This window comes from Heptranchias perlo, chromosome 4, assembly GCF_035084215.1.
Source record: "Heptranchias perlo isolate sHepPer1 chromosome 4, sHepPer1.hap1, whole genome shotgun sequence".
Lineage (NCBI taxonomy): Eukaryota > Metazoa > Chordata > Chondrichthyes > Hexanchiformes > Hexanchidae > Heptranchias > Heptranchias perlo.
In genome coordinates this window covers 74,799,815-74,815,025 of record NC_090328.1, presented here as the reverse complement: position 1 = coordinate 74,815,025, position 15,211 = coordinate 74,799,815, and the positions used below count along the sequence as shown (strand labels likewise).

The following is a 15,211-nucleotide window of genomic DNA, read 5'->3' as shown; positions in this document are numbered from 1 at the left end:
ATGTATACAGAACAGCAATCAGCAGAGCCAATAGAATGTTAAACTACATAGCCAAAACAGTAGAATACAGGTCAGAGGACGTGGTGATCAAACTGTACAGCACTGTGGTCAGACTGCACCTTGAGCTTGGTGTTCAGTTCTGCTCACCGAGACATGGGAGACATTCAAACGCTGGAGTTTGTGGAGATTAGAGCCGCCAGGATGATCCCCAGCCTCTGTTGTGAAGACTGGAGAAACTTGGGCTCTTCAGACTGGAAAGGAGATGTCTTGAGATGTGATCTTAAATAAATATTATATTGAAAAGGTAAATCCATAAAATTGCTTTTAATTAAGCTGTGAGAAGAACAAGGGGTCACAGGTTAAACTAATAAAAGGCAAATTTAGAACTGATATCAGGAAGTTATTCTTCACACAGAGCAATCAACACATGGAATGGACTCACAGATTGATTAGTGGAATCAAAAACCTTGAAACCATTTAAGAACAATTTGATGCTACAGTGAGGTGGTACTTTGCTGGTTTGTATAGCTCCATAATTGTAATTCACACTGTGGGAGCAATGTGATTTTTTAAAAAATGAATGCAAATTCTGGGCATTACATAATGGCCCAGAATTTGCTGTAGCCGGCACCCGGTTTGTTAGACTGGCCCTTGCCTGTTTAATCTCCACGATATTTTGCTATACCAGTTGCTGGAAGTGTGAGATGGAAACAGCACGGCGCCCTCTACAGGGCATCTGGGAACTGAGAGAACATGGCAAGCAACTGTGTATCTCCTTAACCAATCAGATTGAAGGATTATGAAATTAACAGCACAAGGACTGAGAAGGAAGTGTAAGTTAGAATGATGAATTCAATGTCAAATCAGGCACATAAAGAGAAATAAAGAGAGGGAAAGAAAGATTGGATTGAGATAGAGAGAAAGAGAGTAAAAAAAAAACTTTTCCCCGACAATTAAAACTTGAAGGAATGAGACTCCCAAATTATAATAGTTCATTTTCAGTGCCAGAGAGGTTGACTGACAGTAATTAAAACATCACGTCACAAAAAGGGTACTTAGACTTGAAATGACTTAACTTTCTGTGGCGAGTTTAGTTCGTATCTACCGTCCAAATAAAGGAACTCCGAGATGCAGACATTACGATGCATCAGGGAGGGGGAGAGTTACCTGGACACTTTGACCAGGAGGCAGTCACACCCTTTAGGTTAGGTAGTGGTTTAGATTTGGTTAGTGGTCAGGGACAGGAGGGTGTGACTGCGAGACAGGCAGGTAAGAGGACTCCAGATTTTAAGAATTATTTAAGAAAAGACATAATTGCTTTGGAGGCGGTTCAGAGAAAGTTCACTCAACTGATTCCTCGGATGAGGGGGTTATCTTATGAGGAAAGGTTGGACAAGTTGGGCCTGTATATACTGGAGTTTAGAAGAACAAGAGGTGATCTTATTGAAACGTAAAAGATCCTGAGGGGATGAGAAGGGGTAGATGCTGAGGGAATGTTTCCCCTTGTGGGAAAGAATAGAATTAGGGGCCACAGTTTAAAAATAAGGGCTCTCCCATTTAATACGGAGATGAGGAGAATTTTTTTCTCTCAGAGGGTCTGAGTCTGTGGAACTCCCTTCCCCAGAGCGCGGTGGAGGCAGGGTCATTGAATATTTTTAAGGCTGGGTTAGATAGATTCTTGATTCACAAGGGATTCAAAGGTTTATAGTAGGTAGACGGGAAAGTAGGGTTGAGGTCACAATCAGATCAGCCATGATCTTATCAAATGGCAGAGCAGGCTTGAGGGGCCAAATGGCAGAGCAGGCTTAAGGGGCCGAATGGCCTACTCCTGCTCTTAATTCATATGTTTGTAGATGCAGTGGTGGAGGAGCCTCAGCCTTTGCCCTTGTCCAACAGGTAGGAGGTACTTGCTATCTGTGTGGATGAGAACGAAGACTGCAGGGAGGATGGGCAAATTGACCATAGCACCATGGTACAGGAGGTCACTCAAGCAGGGGAAGTGAAAAGGAATATGGTAATGTTAGGGGAATAGATACTGTTGTCTGCAGCTGTGACCAGGAGTCCCGAAGGCTGTGTAGCGTGCTCGGTACCAGAGTTAAGGACATCTCCTCGCGGCTGGAGAAGAACTTGGAGGAAGTGGGGAGGATCCAGTTATTGTGATCCACGTAGGAACTAACAACATAGGTGGAACTAGGAATGAGGTTCTGCTGAGGGAGTTTGAGGAGTTAGGGTCTAAATTAAAAAGCAGAACCTCAAAGGTAATAATCTCTGGATAACTACCTGAGCCACCTGCAAATTGGCATAGGGACAAACAGATTAGATGGTTAAATGCGTGGCTGAAAGAGTGATGTGGGAAGCAGGGGTTTCAATTCATGGGGCACTGGCACCAGTACTGGGGAAAGAGGGAGCTGTTCCTTTGAGATGGGCTCCACTTAAACCGGGCTGGGACCAGTGTCCTGGTGAATCGAATAACTAAAGCGGTAGATAGGGATTTAAACTAATGGGGGGGCGGGGAAGGTTCAGGTAAGGGTAAATTTATAAGTCCAAAGAGAAAAGTCAAGGCTGTAGAGCAGAGGAGCGATTTGGGTACAAACAAGCAGAGTGTGTCAGGAAGGGACAGAGAGTTTAACAAAGATAATAGGGCATTAGTGACTAAGGTCACATCAGGGAAAAATAGTAAAAAGTTAAAATTAAAGGCGCTATATCTGAATGCATGAAGCATTCGTAACAAGATGGATGAATTAATGACACAAATCGAGATAAATGGGTTCGATCTAGTAGCTATTACCGAGACGTGGTTGCAGGGTGGCCAAGGTTGGGAACTAAATATTCCAGGGTACTTGACTTTTAGAAAAGATAGGCAAAATGGAAAAGGGGGCTGGGCGGTGGTGGTGGGGGGGGGGAAATGGGTAGATCTGATAATAAAGGATGAGAAAAAGGCAGTAGTGAGAAAGGATCTTAGCTCAGAAAATCAGGATGGAGAATCAGTATGGGTGAAGATAAGAAATGACAAGGGGCAGAAAACACAGGGGGCCTATAAACTACTCCCACCAAACAATATAGTGTTGGACAGAGTATAAATGAAGAGATTAAAGGAACATTTAACAAGGGTAATTCAATAATCGTGAGGAATTTTAATCTTCATATAGACTGGGCAAATCAAATTGCCAAAAGTAGTTGGGAGGACGAGTTCATGAAATGCATTCGAGACAGTTTTCTAGAACAATATGTCAAGGAACCAACTAGGGAACAGGTTATTTTAGATCTAGTATTGTATAATGAGACAGGGTTAATTAGTAATCTTATAGTTAAGGATCCTCTGGGGATGAGTGATCATAATATGACAGAATTTATATTGAGTTTGAGAGTGATATAGATAAGTCTGAAACTAAGGTCATAAATTTAAACAAAGCCAATTACGTAGGTATAGGGGCGAGTTGGCTAAGGTAGATTGGGAAATTAAATTAAAAGATATGATGGTAGATAAGCAAAAGTGAACATTTAAAGAAATAATTTATAATTCTCAATGAATATACATTGCCTTGAGGAATAAAAACTCCTTGGGAAAAGTGATCCAACCGTGGCTAACTAGAGAAGTTAAAGATAGTATTAAATTAAAAGCAGAGGCTTACAATGTTGCCGAAAAGAGTAGTAAGCCTGAGGATTGGGAGGGTTTTAGAAATCAGCAAAGGTTGACCAAGAAATTGATGGAGGGAGAAAACCTCTATTCAAGAAAGGAGGTAGAGAGAAAATAGGGAACTATAAGCTGGTTAGCCTGACATCAGTAGTAGGGAAATGCTAGAATCTATTATTAAGGATGCAGTAACAGGGCATTTAGAAAAACATAATACGATTAGGCAGTGTCAACACGTTTTATGAAAGGGAAATCATGTTTGACAAATCTATTAGAGTTTTTGAGGGTGTAACTAGCAGGGTAGATATGAGGGAACAGTGGAATAAAAAAAGAAAATGCTGGAAATACTCAGCAAGTCAGACAGCATCTGCAGAGAAAGAAACAGAGTTAACGTTTCAGGTTGATGACCTTTCATCAGAACCAAAAGAAGTTAAGGATTTAACAGTTTTTAAACAAGTACAGAGCCAGGCAAAGTGGGGGGTGGGGGGTGCACACGGAGGAAAGAACAAAAGGGAAGGTCTGTGATAGGGTGGAGGGCAGGATTGATTAAATGACAAAAGGGATGATGGTGCAAGGCAAGGAGAGTGGTAATGGGACAAGTAACAAAAGATGGGTCTAGAGGAGCAGTAAATGGCAACATCAGAACAGTTATCAGCACCTGCTGTCTGAAAAAATGGGAGCAGCAGTTATGATCTGAAGTTATTGAAATCAATGTTAAGGCCAGAAGATTGTAAAGTGCCTAATCAAAAGATGAGGTGCTGTTCCTTGAGCTTCATTGGAACAGCATAAGAGGCTGAGGACAGAGAGGTCAGAGTGGGAGTGGGAGTGGGACGGGGAAGGGGAATCAAAATGGCAAGCGACCAGCTGGTCAGGGTCACGCTTGTGGACTGAGCGGAGGTGATCAGCAAAGTGATCACCCAATCTGCGTTTGGTCTCCCCAGTGCAGAGGAGACAGCATTGTGAGCAGCGAATACAGTATACTAAATTGAAAGAAGTGCAAGTAAATCGCTGTGTTGACAGAAAGGTCACCGGTTACAGTTACTGGCTTAGTACAAAGAGAAGAGTCAATTCTCTCTTAACTCGCAATTCACTTTATTCACGCCGTTAGATCAGATAGATATAGCTTATACGTCTGGTTAGATATAGGCATGCAGTTTACACCAGGTTATACAGTTTTATACTCAAACTAAGATCTAAACGCACACCCACTAGGTTTCTCTGACACTCCCTGAGTGGTCACAGAGTATAAAGGATAATACCCGAAAAGGAGAGCTGACGCTGGCCAGGCGTTCCGTTCTCTCTTTCGACGTCGTCTCTACGTCCCTGACATAGAGTCTTCCACTTCCGCGATGGTTGGTCTCCCGAGTCTTCGCTCTAGCTCCACGCCCCAGGTCCTTCATTCTTATTCCGAATCTTATCTCTTCAAGCTGTGCTGTCTCTCTCTTTCGTTGGTTTAGGCTTTCTCGGTTACCCTGTGTCTTCTCCTCGTTGGCTCTGTCCCAAGGACTTAGGTAGCATTACCTCATTACTCCTTTTGTAAATAAGGACTTGTGACTTATCATATTTCCTTTGTCTTTCACAAAACTTAGTTAATTCAAACCGGTTCCAGCCAGCTCAGGCCAGTGACTGAACTCAGGTTACTTCAGTTCAAATGTTGTTCCTGCCTGTGTATTTCAGCAGCTGACGTCTCAGGTTACTTTCTGCAGCCCCTAGCCAACAGCTGTTTCACCTGGAAGGAGTGTTTGGGGCCCTGGACAGTGAGGAGGAGGTGAAAGGGCAGCTGTTGCATCTCCTGCACTTACATGGGAAGGTGCCGTGGGAAGAGGAACAGGTGTTTGGGGTGATGAAAGAGTGGACCAGAGTGTCGCGGAGGGAATGGTCCCTTTGGAATGCTGGGAGGGGAGGGGAAGATGTGTTTGGTGGTGGCAGAAATGGCGGAGGATGATACATTGAATGTGGAGGACGGTGGGATGGAAGGTAAGGACAAGGGGGACCCTATCATGGTTCTGAGAGGGAGGGGAAGGGATAAGGGCAGAAATGTGGGAAATGGGACAGACATGGTCAAGGACCCTGTCAACTACAGTGGAGGGGAATCCTCGGTTGAGGAAAAAGGAAGACATATCTGAAGCACTGGTGTAGAAGGTGGCATCGTCAGAACAGATGCGACGGGGACAGAGAAATTGGGAGAAGGGAATAGATTCCTGGGAGGAAGTGTAATCAAGGTAGCTGTGGGAGTCGGTGAGCTGGTAGTAGATATTGATTGACAGCCTATCCCCAGAAATGGAGATAGAGAAGTCGAGGAAGGGAAGGGAAGTGTCAGAGATGGACCACATAAAGGCGAGGGAAGGGTGGAAATTGGAAGCAAAGTTGATTAAATTTTCCAGTTCAGGGCAAGAGCATGAAATGGCACCAATACAGTCATCAACGTACTGGAAAAAAGAGGTGAGGGAGGGGACCCGAGGAGGACTGGAACAAAGAATGTTCCACGTATCCCACAAAAAGGCAGGCACAGTTAGGACCCAATATGGGTTCCCATAGCGACACCTTTTATTTGGAGGAAGTGAGTGGAATCAAAGGAGAAGTTGTTCAATGTAAGTACAAATTCAGCCAGGTGGAGGTTGGTGGTGGTGGATGGGGACTGGTTGGGTCCCCATTCAAGGAAGAAGCAGAGGGCCTGATGGCCGTCCTGGTGGGGGATAAAGGAGTAGAGGGACTGGACATCCATGGTGAAAAGGAGACGGTTAGGGCTGGGGAACTGGAAACTGTTAAAGTGGCGGCGGGCATCGGAAGAGTGGCGGATGTAAGTCGGAAGAGACTGAACAAGGAGAGAAAAAAAATCCGTGGAGCAAGAACAGGCTGAAACGATGGGTCTACCCAGGCAGTCCTGTTTGTGGATCTTGGGAAGGAGGTAGAAGTGGGCTGTGTGGGGTTGGGGGGCTGACGTTGGAGGCCGTGGGAGGAAGATCTCCAGAGGAGATGAGGTCAATGACGGTCTGGGAAACTATGGCTTGATGTCCGGCAGTGGGGTCATGGTCCAGGGGGAGATAGGAGGAGGTGTTGGAGAGTTGGCGTTCAGCCTCCGCAAGGTAGAGTTCTGTTCGCCAGACAACAGTGCCGTCCTTATCAGCAGGTATAATGACAATGTCAGGGAAACAATGGATGTAGTATATTTGGATTTTCAAAAGGCATTTGATAAGGTGCCACACAAGAGGTTGTTACACAAGATTAGGGCTCATGGGATTGAGGATTGGTTAACAGAAAACAGAGTAGGAATAAACAGGTCATTTTCGGGTTGGCAGGTTGTAACTAGTGGGGTGCCGCAAGGATCAGTGCTTGGGCCTCAGCTGTTTAAAATATGGATCAATGACTCAGATGAGGGGACCAAGTGTAATGTATCCAAGTTTGCTGACGATTCAAAGTTAGGTGGGAAAGTAAGCTGTGAGGAGGACACAAAGAGGCTGCAATGGGATATAGACAGATGAAGTGATTGGGCAAGAAGGTTGCAGATGGAATATAATGTGGGGAAATGTGAAATTATCCACTTCGGTAGGAAGGATAGAAAAGCTGAATATTTTTTAAAAGGTGAGAGACTAAGAAATATTGATATTCAGAGGGATTTGGGTGTCCTTGTACAGAAATCACAAAGTTTATGTGCAGGTACAGCAAGCAATTAGGAAGGCAAATCGTATGTTAGCCTTTATTGCAAGGGGGTTGGAGTATAAGAGTAAGGAGGTCTTGCTGCAATTATATAGGGCTCTGGTGAAACCATACCTAGCTTCACGAATGTGTACAGTTTTGGTCTCCTTACCTACCTCCCTTAGAGGGGGTGCAATGAAGGTTCACTAGATTGATTCCTGAGAGGGTTGGCCTATGAGGAGAGATCGAGTAGAATGGGCCTATATTCTATGGAGTTTAGAAGAATGTGAGGTGATCTTATTGAAACATATAAAATTCTAAGACGGGTAGATGCTGAGAGGCTTTTTCCACTGGCTAGAGAAACTAGAACTAGGGGTCATAGTTTCAAGATAAGGGGTTGGCCATTTCGGTCCGAGATGAGGAAAAATCTCGTCACTTAGAGGGTTGTGAATCTTTAGAATTCTCTACCCCAGAGGGCTGTGGATGCTCAGTTGTTAAGTATATTCAAAACTGAGATCGATAGATTTTTGGACACTAAGGGATTCAAGGGATATTGGGATAGGGCAGGAAATTGGAGTTGAAGTAGTTCAGCCATGATCTTATTGAATGACAGAGCAGGCTCGAGGGGCTGTATGGCCTACTCCTGCTCCTATTTCTTATGTTCTTCATGCCATTCAATGCATTGGAACGGTGAGGCAAACAACGTAATCCCATTTTCACGAAGCTAACGGCCGAGCAGCGCATTTTGTCAGCAATTTTTGGATTGCTGCGTTTAACGATGCATCTGCCCTCGCCTGAATTTTCTGTGCGATTGCGCATAAATAACAATGAACGCCATTAGCCCCACCATTTTTTTGCCAGCAAATTCTGGGTCATTATAAAATACATAGATATCATGTGCAGATTGTACCAGAAAATATTTAAGGCCATTTGAACTTTTTAAAAACTTGTGAAAAGATACAGCAAATACTGTATTTCAAACCAGTTACTGTTTACCTTGCTACCTCATTCACCATTAGAATTTCTGTCACTATTTATTGACATTCCAGCTGTATCAGTGATTCATTAGCCAATATTTCTTCTCACAGATGAAAAATGTTGCCATAAAAATGGAGCACTTTGTCCATGGTTGGTAGTTTTTTTTCTGTACTATATTAGGGGTGTTATCCTCAAAATTATTTCTGCCACTGAATGCTGGGAAATTTGTTATGTTTCTGTGGCTCTGTCGAAATCATAAGTGAAAGAATCCAGGTAAGCTATTAACTATTAAGAGGTGCTTTTATATTTCCAGTGGGGAGCTATGCTCATAAGGAGCATGGGTTATTGCAATATAATAACCCTAGTTCTTTGAGCGACATGCCCCATGAGCATGTTACCATTTCCTCAGAACTGAAACAAGCACATTGATAGAATTAGAAAAAAAGGGAGAGGGAAGGGGGAAAAAAAAGGATTCATTGCCCAACCCCACCTGTCTCAGCCAATCTGCTGCTGAAACATTCATTCATGCCTGTGTCACCGCCAGACTTGACTATTCCAATGCTCTCATGGGTGACCTTCAATTCCCCATTCTCCATAAACTTCAACCTGATCCAAAGCTGCTGCCACATTCCATACCAAGTTCTATTCAACAACTTGCATTTATATAGCACCTTTTAACATAGTAAAACATCCCAAGGCACATCACAGGAGCACAATCAGACAAAAATTGACACCAAGCCAAAGGAAGAGGTATTAGGACAGGTGACCAAAAGCTTGGTTAAAGACCAAAAGCTAGGTAGGTTTCAAGGAGCATCTTAGAGAGAGGTGAAGACATTGAGGAAGTGAATTCCAGAGCTTAGGGCCTACATGGCTAAAGGCAGGGCCACCAATGGTGGGGTGAAGGAAATGGGGGATGCACAATAGACCAAAGTTAGAGACGGGGAGGAGCGAGACCATGCAGGGATTTGTCATCACCCCCATCCTCAATGACTGACGTTGGCTCCCAGTCCCCCAGAGTCTCAAATTTAAAATTCCCATCCTTGTGCTTAAACTCTCACCACTCCCTATCACTTAACCCCCTCCAGCACTACAGACATTAAGGAATGTGAATAGCTAAGACAGAGAGGCTGAAAAAAGTCAAGAAAATGGGAGAGGTACAGCTGTTGCTGCTTGTTTTAATCTAACTCAATTTTGAGGCTTTCATTTCATCTTCTCGTCACTCCCTTGGGTTGCCTTCCACCACCATTGCTCGTTCACACATTCTGTTCCCTAACACGTTTAATGCTTCTTCCCATTGTCGGATATAAAATTCATCTCTTGTTTCAAGGCACAGGACATCTTCCCTTTTGTACTGATTTTATGAAAATCTTTGTTCATTTTTCTCAGTTCCGATGAAGACTGCAGCCGGAAACAATGACCGACATCAGTCACTGCCCGTCTCTCCATCTTCCCACTGGCTTCCCCCCTCCCCCATGTGTCTGTCTGACCGCTCCCACCCCAGACATTGTCTGTCTCTGTCCCAGACACAGTCTCTCGCTCGCCCTCTCTCCCGGACATTCTCTGTCCGTGTGTGTGTCTGTCTGGGTCGGTGGGTCTCTCTCTCTCTCTCCCTCTCGCTCGCTCCTTCTTCTCCCCCGTCTGTCTGTCTGTCTGTGTTGTCCCGCCGCCCCGGATACTGTCTGTCTATCGTCTGTCTGTCTCCCGGACCAGGACTAACCGGCTCCTCACTCCCGGCATCCTCTGTTTCAGATTCCGATTCTAGCAACTTCCCTTTACAAACACGTCATCACCTTACCGTGGGCTGTTGTGAAACGTCACAAGCCAGCCGAGTCAGTCTTTGAAAAATAAATATTTTTTAAATATTGATGCTGTGATTCGTTGCCTCGCAGCTGTATTCTTTTCATATTTGATACCGTTATTTAAATGATTGATTTTCTCCATGGATTACCCATGGTGCGGCGGTGCAATGAGGAAGCTGGTCCATGGTTGACAGGCGGCTCCGGGATGGCGGAGAGTGGAGAGAACGCGGCGCCGGCCGATCAGTGTTCGAGGAGTGGAACCAGAACCATCCGGGTCACCGTCAAGACTCCAAAAGACAAAGTGGACTTCGATCTCGCGCAGGATTGCACCGTCAAAGAGGCGAGTGGAGCGGTGTAGGGTCGGGGTTAGGGCTGCCCAGCCGGGCATAGGGGCTGGGACCAGGGCAGAGAGAGGAGGTACAATTACCCTCATCCACTGTGTCACCACCCAGCAATAGACGGGAAGCAGCACGCACTGTGCGGGCAGTCGGTCTTCGTTAACATTGTCAGTGTTATTCTCGAGCTGCTTGTTCTGCATGGATCCGAAAATATACAACAGGAATCTTCCAAGTGTTCAGTCACGCTGTGTCATCTCAGACTTTAAACATCATCGTCATCATCATCATAACCCTTCTGCTACCCGGACAGCTTAACGTTAAGCAATCGAGGTGGTTCCTGGGGATCTAAGCTAACACATTTTAAGCGTTATTGGTTATTTAAACCTATACAACGTAATTAGAAGGATTTTGTAAAACTGTAAACATGTCTTGCGTTTGGGGTGGATGTTAGTTAACATAGTGTTATGTTAACCTTTTTCACAACAGAAACCAAAGTGAGAGTGTATCACAACCACCCGTAAAAGTTTTAATAATATATTGTAGTTAGCCTGCATACAGAAGCTGTTCACTTCAAATTATTTTAGCTGAACCATAGTTCTGTGTTTTTGGAGTCTGTCCACAGGTATTGTGATGAGCACTAATTAGTACATTAGCTTGATTTCTATAGTGCTTCTCAAAGCCCAATAAACGTAAGGGGACAATTGAAAAGTTGAGAATCATGAAGGCACAATTGTGAAGAATTTTGAGGGTGCTTTTCAAAATAGGGAGGGAGGTGGCAAAATTAAAGGATTTAGGAAGAGATTTACAGAGGGCAAGGACATATGGGGAGTACAGGATGCGTGTGTAGTTGTATGGCTCAAGGAGACTGCTGAGGTAGGGTGTGGTGAGGCCATGGAAGAATTTGGAAGTGAGGATGAATATCTTAGTCAATTCACTGAGGCATGGGAGCTGGTGGAACCTGGAAATAGTGGGAGTATTTTACTTCAATGCACATTAGCTGTGATTTCTTTTGCCCCAGCATTGGACATTGTGAGCAAAGCATAATCTAATTCACATGTAACTTTACATCTTTATTGACATTGGGTGTGAAGAATTTCTCTTAAGCTTGACTGCTGGAGATGAGTTATACTTTTAAATAAGTGTTCTTGTCAGGCAACAGCAGCAGTGAAACAGTATTGTACTGATTTAAGTAGAATTTGCTTCAGCTTTCTTTGCAGTTATTAATAGTGTAATAATGGATTTTGCTTTCTTTGTAATGAAATATCAAATGGGATTTGTGGGAAGCCTGTAAGGTAAGCAATTACTTTCTAACGAGTGCTTTCAGAACCAACTGCTATTGTAGTTGTGGATTTTTCTCCACACTTTAAGGCATGGGTTTTCAAACTGGGGTACTGGGGTCCTATGATCCTAGGAATCTGAGGGGATGTCTGGGGATTCTCAAGGTTATCAGAGTTCTGTGGATTTTTTTAAAACCTGTATTTATTGATATACAAGCATGTTATTTCTGTGTACTAATATGTGTTTCCTATGATAGTACTGTTTTCTTTTGGGAAGCAGTCTTTTTGAAGTTAAAATGAGGATCCCTGGGAATGTGTCAATATTTGAAGGGGTCTCTAGGAAAGTTTGAAAACCACTGCTCTAATGTAAGAATCAGTGATGCAGCAAGGTTCTTGGACAATGCAATATGCTCATGTACTTTAAAATTGCTGTAGCTATTGTTGGAGGTCCATATTATTAATTCAATATTACTGCTGCGTGTTGATTGAAAGTAATATTTTGTTGCTTCTCTGAAATGTATTTATTTGCATATTTAACTGAGGATCAGTTTTAAATGGCAGTCATATATATCATGAATGAATCAGTTTTGGGAATATCTTTTCTATTAGAGAACGTATTTTCATCATTTAAATAGAAAGCTGAAAATATTTTAGTACACTTTTAAAAACAGAATTTGAATCCAATTTCTCTGTTTCTGCTGTGGTTACTGTTGTGAAATTTAGCTGCCATTGTAATGGCATTTTGTGTTTGACAGGCTGAACAGCATTTGACAAATATTTTTAGCTTTCTATAGTAACTGAAAATATGTACTTTTAATAGAAATAATATTTCTAAAACTGATTTATTCCTGCTGCAAGCAGTACACATTACTGCTATTTAAAATTGATCTTCAGTTTAAATATTAATTGATTGCAAATGTAATATTTCTTTCAGAGAATCGGCAAAGAATATTGCTTTCAATCGATACTCAGCAAATAATATTGAGATTCGGAAGAATTTTGGTGCTGAATGTAGAATGTATTCAGTCACACATCTTTATTTAGTGAAACACACTTGTGTATTTATCTGGCCAGACTGCATCCATACTATAATATCTAGAGCATTACTTCAAGGTAGATCATGATAGTAGGGATAAAGGGGCATAGGTTCACACTGGTAAAAGAGCAAATTTAGGACTGATATCAGGAAGGGTTGCTTCATGCAAAGAGTAATTAACATTTCAAATAGATTTTCAGGAGGGGTATTAGAGGTGAAATCTTTAGTCATTCAAGAACTAGTTGGATGGTGTGATTAAAGGACTACAGGTTTTTCTTTTTAGGCAGATGAGCTAAGAGGAATGAATGACCTTCCTTATCTGTTGCTATCTTGTAATACAGTGATATGATCTCAAAACTATCTTTCCTTACTGTACTATTGTTGAATCTCTCAAGTCAATTGCACAAGGATCTGTTAAAACACGCATGACAATTTATTTTAGGTTTTAGATTATGTGGTGATGTGTGCCCAATGTTAAATATATTTAGATGTGGATTTGTTTTTTGGGAGGAATTTAGATTGGTCAGTTTAAGAACAATATGGATTGTACTTGTATTTATGTTTAGTTTAGAAAAAAAAACTCTTGCATATGAACAGAATCTGAACTCTCAGCTTGTGTCAACAAACCAAATAGCGCGTGTAGATAATTATTGTTTTCTGTCCTATATGTCGGGAGCTGTGCTTGATATATAGCAGATGTAGATGTAATTGTTACATAGGTCACATAACAATCTTGGGTTCGTAAATTTCTAATTCGGCACGTATTGTGTTAATTGAGAGATTGGTGTGGTTGTCTCTGTTTTCTTTTTTAGAAGTTTTGTCTTGTCTTTATACAATTAAAATTGTAAATAACTTAGGTGTGTACCATCAGTGCTTAAGTAATTGTTTAACCTTACAGTCAGCTTGGGGGAAGGAGTTGGTGGCTCTTATTTAGTTAAATGCCCATCTGCTGACTGTCAGAACAATTAGGATAGGCTGTGAAAGTGCCAGTGACTTGAATTGGGCCGAATGTACAGTTGGTTATTCTTGGATTTTTGATGTGCTGCTTCATAATCTGGAAGAATGTTTGTATTTAAACGTTGAAAATGAAATAGGTTGAATCCGTTCCATCTGATTCATAATGACTTTGTGTTCAAGTGAGACTAGTATTTGTTGTTATAGATTATTGCGTGCCTGACCGAAATACTTCAAAATTTCCACTGTAACTAAAGAAAGATTTGCATTTATATAGCGCCTTTCACGTCCTCAGGATGTCCCAAAGCGCTTCACAGCCAATAAAGTATTTTTGAAGTACAGTCACTGTTGTAATGTAGGAAACGCGGCCACCAATTTTGCACACAGCAATGTCCCACAAACAGCAATGTGATAATGACCAGATAATCTGTTTTTGAGGTGTTGGTTGAGGGATAAATATTGGCCAGGACACCGGAGAGAACTCCCCTGCTCTTTTTCGAAATAGTGCCATGGGATCCTTTATGTCCACCTGAGAGGGCAGACAGGACCTGTGTTTAACGTCTCATCTGAAAGATGGCACCTCTGACAGTGCAGCACTCCCTCAGTACTGCACTGAAGTGTCCGCCTAGATTTTGTGCTCAAGTCTCTGGTGTGGGACTTAAACCCATGACCTACTGACTCAGAGGTGAGAGTGCTACCAACTGAGCCACGGCTACCCAAGCTGCATGTTGCTAGCACATGTACAGCTGTGCTGATTGGTATGTGTCAACAACTAGAACGATACCAAAAGTGGTTTCAATGACTCAGATGTCGATGTTCACAATTCCGTTCTTCAGGAAATGAACAACTGCTTGGGGAATATTTGCATAACACCTGTGACCGTCTAAATGGTTTACACAAGCTCTTGTGCTCTAATTAAAATCCTAAGTGTGGCTGTACATAACTTGCGTGTATTGTACATTGCAAACTACTTCTGAGCATTGTAGTACTGTACATTCAGTTGATCTTCAGTTTACAGTGCATGTTGATGGGCTGAATAGTACACTTTGACTTGTAACCTTGATTTATTGCATTAATGTTATTGATATTAAATATAAAATGCTTTGCCCGCTCATGATTTTTCAGCCCTCAAATTTAAAGTTTGGGCTGTGCTATAAATTTTAAAAAGAAACCTGTCTTGAATAATTGGTTTACTGATGAAGCAAAAAAAAAACATAATTCCTATGCACACTTAACTCTCTCAGCAAACATGGAATTATGTAAATTTGTACAATCGAAAAGGGGCTACCATTGTTGATGGGAAGTCACAGAGACTTAGTTTTGTAAACTTTACTTTCAAATAAATACACCGAGGTTCTGTAGACATTGCTGGGAGTTTATATCCAGGATAAAAGTGTTTTAGTAAAGTGCGATGCTGTCCAAACATTGAGCTTTTGTCAGTTTTATTAAGTGGAATACTGTGTCTATAACTTCACTTTCACTACCCCCTCCCTCAAGGTCGGAAACCACCTTGCATTTCAACTTCATGACTGCACAAGGTATAGTCAGCATAGAAAAAA

The 15,211-nt window shown here is 42.3% G+C and overlaps 1 protein-coding gene across 2 annotated transcripts in view; it reads left to right on the top strand.

The window, feature by feature from the left end:
* The first annotated feature begins 10,199 nt into the window (after positions 1–10,199).
* The window catches only part of LOC137321022 (ubiquilin-1-like), a 42,529-nt gene continuing 37,517 nt past the window's right edge, over positions 10,200–15,211 (top strand). For both annotated transcript variants that reach the window (XM_067983137.1, XM_067983136.1), the window contains exon 1: positions 10,200–10,387. In XM_067983137.1, the coding sequence (XP_067839238.1) occupies positions 10,253–10,387 (135 nt within the window). In that variant the 5' untranslated portion in view covers positions 10,200–10,252. The remainder of the gene's footprint in view (positions 10,388–15,211) is intronic.